Source organism: Mesoplodon bidens (assembly GCF_964165515.1).
Source record: "Mesoplodon bidens genome assembly, chromosome: 10".
NCBI classification, from domain to species: domain Eukaryota; kingdom Metazoa; phylum Chordata; class Mammalia; order Artiodactyla; family Ziphiidae; genus Mesoplodon; species Mesoplodon bidens.
Window position 1 is genome coordinate 84,990,126 of NC_138172.1, and position 6,987 is coordinate 84,997,112.

The 6,987-nt window shown below is 46.1% G+C and overlaps 3 protein-coding genes across 3 annotated transcripts; 1 reads left to right on the forward strand and 2 right to left on the reverse strand.

The window, feature by feature from the left end:
• Positions 1-419: 419 nt before the first annotated feature.
• On the forward strand, positions 420-765 carry LOC308623981 (histone H4). The gene has a single exon (XM_081246817.1). The coding sequence runs from the start codon at positions 430-432 to the stop codon at positions 739-741; it is 312 nt and encodes a 103-aa protein (XP_081102943.1). The 5' UTR covers positions 420-429; the 3' UTR covers positions 742-765.
• A 3,675-nt stretch (positions 766-4,440) lies between these two features.
• On the reverse strand, positions 4,441-4,801 carry H4C1 (H4 clustered histone 1). Its single transcript, XM_081246898.1, has one exon. The coding sequence runs from the start codon at positions 4,792-4,794 to the stop codon at positions 4,483-4,485; it is 312 nt and encodes a 103-aa protein (XP_081103024.1). The 5' UTR covers positions 4,795-4,801; the 3' UTR covers positions 4,441-4,482.
• Positions 4,802-5,548: 747 nt separating this feature from the next.
• Positions 5,549-5,984, reverse strand: H3C1 (H3 clustered histone 1; the record flags this gene model as incomplete). The annotated part of the gene is made up of 1 exon (XM_081246932.1): positions 5,549-5,984. One exon carries the CDS (start codon positions 5,982-5,984, stop codon positions 5,574-5,576), a length of 411 nt encoding a protein of 136 aa, XP_081103058.1. The 3' UTR covers positions 5,549-5,573.
• Between the last annotated feature and the right edge of the window lie 1,003 nt (positions 5,985-6,987).

Genomic DNA, 6,987 nt, shown 5'->3' on the forward strand with positions numbered 1-6,987 from the left:
TTAAAAAAAATAATCAGCTCAAAAATAGTCCTGCCAAAGAAGCATATGGGAGTGGGGGAATGGGGAGTCATATTCTGCTACCCTTAGCAACTAACAGTCACTTCCTCCCGAATGAGAAAGTACAGTATTTGCCATAGAATACTGTATAAGCCTCCACTAAAATTCTCAGCCGAAGAAATAAACAGCCTCAGATGCAGAGCAAAGGGAGCAAAACAATCCAGAGTTTAAAAGTGAACCTCTTTACTAGCTTCTCTCTCCCACATAGTCATTGGATCACTGCCAAGAGGGGCGGAGCCAAAGGGGCGCTGTCAGTGCCTCTTTTCCCGCCTGCGCTTTCAGTTCTCAACGAGGTCCGACTATAGCTTATAATTACTCTTGACCAAGCAGTGGCCTGTTGCATCCTGTACGTTTGCGACAACTTAGGTAATCATGTCTGGACGCGGCAAAGGCGGTAAGGGTCTGGGTAAGGGAGGCGCCAAGCGCCACCGCAAGGTTCTGCGCGACAACATCCAGGGCATCACCAAGCCAGCTATCCGCCGCCTGGCCCGGCGTGGCGGTGTGAAGCGCATTTCCGGTCTCATCTACGAAGAGACCCGCGGGGTGCTGAAGGTATTCCTGGAAAACGTGATCCGGGACGCCGTCACCTACACCGAGCACGCCAAGCGCAAGACTGTCACCGCCATGGACGTGGTCTACGCGCTCAAGCGCCAGGGACGCACTCTCTACGGCTTCGGCGGCTAAAGTCTCATTCTATACATTTTTTTAAAGGCCCTTTTCAGGGCCGCCCACCTCCGCTCAGGAAGAACTGTACGCGACTTCCGTGTTCAAAACGTATCTATTGGGGAAAAAAAGTTCTCTTTTAAGACTAACGTGGCCTTAACTACAGGCCAAACTGTTCGCTTTCACTGCCGGTCTCCATCAGCCAATCTTTGGGCACCTGCTAAGAGTAGCGGTACCTTCGCCTAATCAGGCTGCAAGGGCTCGCTTGTGGGTGGGGCTAACGCTGGACTACGGAAAGCTAATGAAGAGGGGTCTGGAAGTCCCGGTAACCTCGATGAAGGACTTATGGCCCGGTGTCCCCGGCTTTTTCTAGAGGGAGGGATTCTGCCTACCCAACATCGTCTGTAAAAGGAGCATCAATTGCCATCCCGAGTTTCGTCGAGGAGGCAGTTCCTTTCCTGGGAAGCGGGCATTACTGAATCGCCGCCGATCTTGTTTTTGGTCCTGGGAGGGTTCAGTAAATGTTTGTACAAATTGCCAGAACCTGCGAGGGTGCTGCTTCGCTCACAAGAACTCAGAAGCCAGATCAATTAAAATACATTGCCAGCAAGACGCCAGCGGTTAGTCTCTAGTGTATTTGCCTTTAGCAATGTCAGGAAAGATCTGCCTTCCATGATCTCTCCCTTCCCAGCACCTCCCCGTCCTCCGCTGGGTCGCGCCCCAGACCTTGGCCTCAGGTACCTCTAGAGTTTGAGCCAGGCATCATGCTGAGTGTCGTCACTCCCCGTGAAGCCAGTGATCTCGGGTTTAAAAATGCCTCGGCATTGCTGATTTTCATCCTCAGGCTGGGGGCCCTCCCTAAACCTCTAGCTGAGCAGAGTCTGTAAATTCCCATTTACTAGACTAAGGGAGTCTGTTCTGAACCCCTAGGCCTCTGTCAGGTCCTTTGAGGTTGTCAGGGAGAAGCTCCCTCCTTTGTGGTTAAGTGGCTCTTAGGTGGCTCTCTTGCACTTTCACCTTCCTTCCAGCTCCTCTCTTTCCTCTGTCTGCAGTAAACTGTATTTTTTTTAATGAAACTTTCAAACATGACAACATGGTTATTATAAAAGGTTTTTTAAAGTATGTCCTCAAATTGATAAACCAGCTAACTGAATAATCAGCATCTTTGATTTAATGTTTGAAAAGGGTGTACTGATGGCTGCTCTAGAAAACATTTTGCTGCCTGGTTACTCTGCTAATGTCTCTCTCTTGACACCTACTGACTAGGTGGTTGGGAAAGCGAGATTCTAAAGTTCAGGTGAGAGGTCTGGACTAGATAAAAATTTGGGGGCTCATCAACATACAAACGGTGAGACTGGATGAGATCACTAAGAACTTAAACATGGTTTAATGCAGCCCATTGTTTGTAATAGTAAATGAGTGGAAACAATGTAAATTGTCATGAGGAGGGACCAGATAAAGAAAATATTATCTATATCCATAAAATGGTGTTTTGGTTCAGCCTGCTATAATAAAAACACCATAGACTGTGCTTTAACAACAAACATTTCTCACAGTTCTGGAGACTGAAGTCCAAGATCAAGGCACTGGACAGATTCAGACAGATCTGGTGTCTGATGACCCGTTTCCTGCTTCATAGACTGCTGTCTTCCCTTGTGTCCTTTCATGGCAGAGTTGAATGAATGCATGCATGAATTTTCTACACAAGCGCTCAGGCCCTCTCCCCCCGCCCCCCAGCCCACCAGAGGGCTGCCATAATTGATCCCCCATCTACAATTCCTCGACTTGGCACTGTCTGAATCAGTCAGCATGCCAGGTTTTCTCTGGCTCTTAGGAATGATGCAGGAGTGACAAATCAGGCAGCATTATCTTTGTTCTGAAGAAGGACTTCATGACTGTTAGGCCTGAGGAAGGCTCACAGGTTTTTCACTCAGGTAGTGGGTGTGACTAAAATGAGTGTGATACGATCTACACGGCTTATGAACTAAAAAAGACAGGCCAACCATAACAGAAGCTGGTCTATGGAGCAACCACACCTCTCTCCAGTGTAGGAAAACTATCCACACACTTCATTACATACGCTCTGAATGGAGGACAGGAAATTCTAATTTGCTTACTGACGTACCCCAATGCCTACAACAGTATCTGGCACATTACATGAAATCAATACATATCTCCTGACGGACACCAGGACACCAGCTAAGGAAAACATAAAGTGACCACTCTCCCAACCAGGCCCATTTTTGCTCCTCTGGTCATCTAGAATGCAGCCTTGAACTCTCCCCATTGTCAGTTTAAATTAAGCCAGGCTCTGTACTTTTATCATTCCCTCCAAAATCTTGGAGGACAGTTATCAGGTGGGAAGTGGGACCAAAAAAGCTAGGAGAAATACTGACTGAAACTAACACACTGAGGTTGAAATCAGCCTTCTATAAAAATGATACAAAAAGGAACCCAATGACAGAGGCATTTGTGAATATCTTTTTAGATGAGGATAAGCTGTTTCCCTTTTAGCCAACTTCAAGTGAATTCACATCCTTTCTCCAGCTGAGTTCTAAAGTCTGGTGTGCTACTGGAACATATAATTGGACTAGAGACATTCTTGCTTAAAAACCTCCTGTGGCTATAATGACAGACTAGACCAAGCAGGCCATACTTTCAACTTTAGCAAGAGAACCTCTTCACAGACCAACAGTGCCTACCCTACAAACAATCTCCTGCTACCCTGCCTGGTGATTATATGTGTGTGTGTGTGTGTGTGTGTGTGTGTGTGTATATGTATGTGTATATATATACATACACACACACATACACATACATATACATATATACATATATGTAAAACAGCTTTATTGAGATATAACTTACATACCATAAAATTCACCCACTTTAAGTGTACAACTCAATGAATTTTAGTATATTTACTTAGTTGTACAACCATCACTACAATCTATTTAATTTTAGAACATTTCCATCACCCTAATTTCCATTCCTCTGTGAAGTAAAGAAAAAAGTACAGCTAACTGCTGAGGGCTGTGTTGACACTGAAAGAGAAGGAAGCGCGTTTTCTTCGTAAACGAGATTTTAATTTCGCCTGAATTCAATGCCCTGGGTTTGCTGGCAGTCTGAATTCGGTTTCCCCTTCTGCCTAACACGTCAGATTATTTTTTTAATAGAGACAAATCATCCTATTAGCGGCGGTAATTTCAGTACTGTTCTCAGGACATGACTGAGAGCCATTCAGATGTCTCGTCGGAGTCTATTTCATAACCCGTAAAAACACAAATTTAAAAAATTCTCTAAACAAGGGCTTTGGCGTTTCTTGCCCGGTTTCCCATCCCCCAAATTTGGGCCGCCGCGGGGAACCACATGAGATCATCAGTTCTGATTGGTTGAAATCTATGGATGGGGCTTGCTGATTGGGCAGTGCTTCCCTTTGTTCCTACAAACCGATTCAAGTTTCTCGCCATACTTGGTTCTTTTCCACTTTTCTTTAGTAAGTTGGAGTACCATCTTTCCCCCCTACCTGTGTCCAGGGAATGGAGGCGAGAGTGGGAGTTACGTGGATATATACAGACATTAATTTCCGCAGTGTTTTCTGACTCAGGGATGTCTTAGTAGTTTTCATTTTAACCACACCATTGAGCTGCAGACTCCTGTGCCTTGGCTAATGGTTACAGCTTTCTTTTATGAGTAGTTGGGTGGCCCTGAAAAGGGCCTTTGGTTGAGAAATGCTAATTCTTGGTGGCGAAATCGGAAAGCTTAACCGCCGAAGCCGTAGAGAGTGCGTCCCTGGCGCTTAAGCGCATAGACCACGTCCATGGCGGTGACAGTCTTGCGCTTGGCGTGCTCGGTGTAGGTGACGGCGTCCCGGATCACGTTCTCTAGGAACACTTTCAGCACCCCCCGGGTCTCTTCGTAGATGAGACCAGAGATGCGCTTCACACCGCCACGCCGGGCCAGGCGGCGGATGGCGGGTTTGGTGATGCCCTGGATGTTGTCGCGCAGAACCTTGCGGTGGCGCTTAGCGCCTCCCTTACCCAGACCCTTGCCGCCTTTGCCGCGTCCAGACATGGTTTTGAGAGAAGCAAACCAACAGCAACTGACAAAGAAGGGGAGAGCGGATCCTTATATACCTACCACCTCTCCCCCGCCCAACCCCGCCCCCCAAAGAGAGAATGGAAAGCGCGCAAACCGGAAGTGTGACGCCAACAGTCCCCTCCCTTAATCCCGCCTCCAAGCCGCGAGAACTCCCGCGGAAGGGCGGGGAGGGCGGGGCGGGTGGGGCAGGTGGGAAGAGGTCAGTTTGACCAATAGCCTTTGCTTCCTTGACTGGGCTACTGTTTTAACTACAGTACTTGGAGGAATTAGGCTTAGAGGAAACATGATTCCAAATATCCTAAGTAGAAGAAATACTTAAAAAGGCGAAAATTTATTATCAATAAATTTACATAATCGTAAAAATATCAAGATCAAAGTTAGAACCGTAAAAATGTTTATACTCATACTATTCCTGTTTGTTTCACAACTAATACTCACAAGGCCATGTTTTAAAATGCTCTGCAAATGCCAATCATTTTGGGTGCCTCTGAAACTCTGGCTCTTTACTAAGAGAAAACAGTACTATTTACATAAACACTTATAAAGGGCCAGTGTGTTCGCATACGCAGTGGATATTTAGACAAAAATTATCCCATAATCCGACAAGTGTTGATGCATGTCTTTTCATTCCCAAGCAGATGCAGTTATACTGAACAACTTGCGTTGTTAAGTTAGTTTCTTACAGCCCTTACTTGAAAACGTGGGTGGCTCTGAAAAGAGCCTTTGGTTGAAGTTTCAGAGAAAAGCAGTAATTATGCCCGCTCCCCGCGGATCCGGCGGGCTAACTGGATGTCCTTGGGCATGATGGTAACACGCTTAGCGTGGATGGCACACAGATTGGTGTCCTCGAAAAGACCCACCAGATAGGCTTCGCATGCCTCCTGCAGTGCCATTACCGCCGAACTCTGGAAGCGCAGGTCGGTTTTGAAGTCCTGGGCGATCTCACGCACAAGGCGCTGAAAAGGCAGTTTACGGATAAGAAGCTCCGTGGACTTTTGGTAGCGGCGGATCTCGCGCAAGGCCACCGTGCCGGGTCGGTAACGGTGGGGTTTTTTCACGCCGCCGGTGGCCGGCGCACTCTTGCGAGCCGCCTTGGTGGCCAGCTGCTTGCGAGGCGCTTTGCCACCAGTGGACTTACGAGCAGTTTGCTTAGTGCGAGCCATGACAAGTGACGGGTACACAGACGTAGCGAATATTAGCGCAAAAGCATCACCCGGCAGTTTGCTAGTATTTATAGTACCTAAGGTGAAGTGATTGGGCGAGAAAAATGTTTAAATATTACGTTACAGGCTCTGATTGGCCTACATTTAAACGTTCCAAAAACCGTGCAGTTTCGTTGGCCACTACGTTATATCCTCGGCTCTTTTCAAATTTTTTTGTTTTTCCGACCACGATTTTCATGAGAACGCAATGCCTTGGGCGTTACCTTTTCGAAAAAACAGACCTTAACTTCATTGGTAGTGTAGTTCTGTGTACTTATTTAGGTTCTAGAGGGGAGAGGAGATTGAGGGAATATTGCCCTTATGTACTTTACATTCCCTGCTCGATAACTCGATAACGGATTATAAATTTCCAAAACCATTTCACAAAAAAAGAAATCCCTCTGTAACGCTTAAACTGAGAAACTTCTTTGAAACCAGAAGATGTAAACTCAAGCATAGCAAAATCTAGCGTTTCCTGTAACAAGGTACTTCTTTGTTAAGTGTTGTTTATGCTCTGACTTTACACTTGGAACTTACTGAAACTTAAATTTTCTAAAGTTTAGAATACATTTAGCCGGGTACAACGCCAGACACATAACCACGGTATGCACGACGTCTCAGAGTTTACCTAGGCGGAGCAGGCGATGGACTAGGGCCTATGAATGGATTACGGACCAAAACGAGGACAGCCTAATACTGCCAACGACTGTCCCTATACGTCACGCAAAATAGTCGACTTTAAGAACAGCGAATGAGAACCTTTTATACGAAGAGGCGGTAACCCAGATTCTACCTTCTCATTGGCTAAGTTTATTAAACTGGGTAGCCATTAAAAAAGGAGATCTAGCATCCTTCATTTGCATGGAGCGTTTCTATTGCATTTGAAGCTGTTTAACCCATTAGACACCGGAGGTACAAATTATCTAAATAAGAAAATTCTGCATGCATATTTTCTCTTTTAAAA

What these genes read in the sequence shown, in the direction of transcription:
- LOC308623981 (XM_081246817.1), top strand. Translation starts at nt 430, where the DNA reads ATGTCTGGACGCGGCAAAGGCGGTAAGGGTCTGGGTAAGGGAGGCGCC.
- H4C1 (XM_081246898.1), bottom strand. Translation starts at nt 4,794, where the DNA reads ATGTCTGGACGCGGCAAAGGCGGCAAGGGTCTGGGTAAGGGAGGCGCT.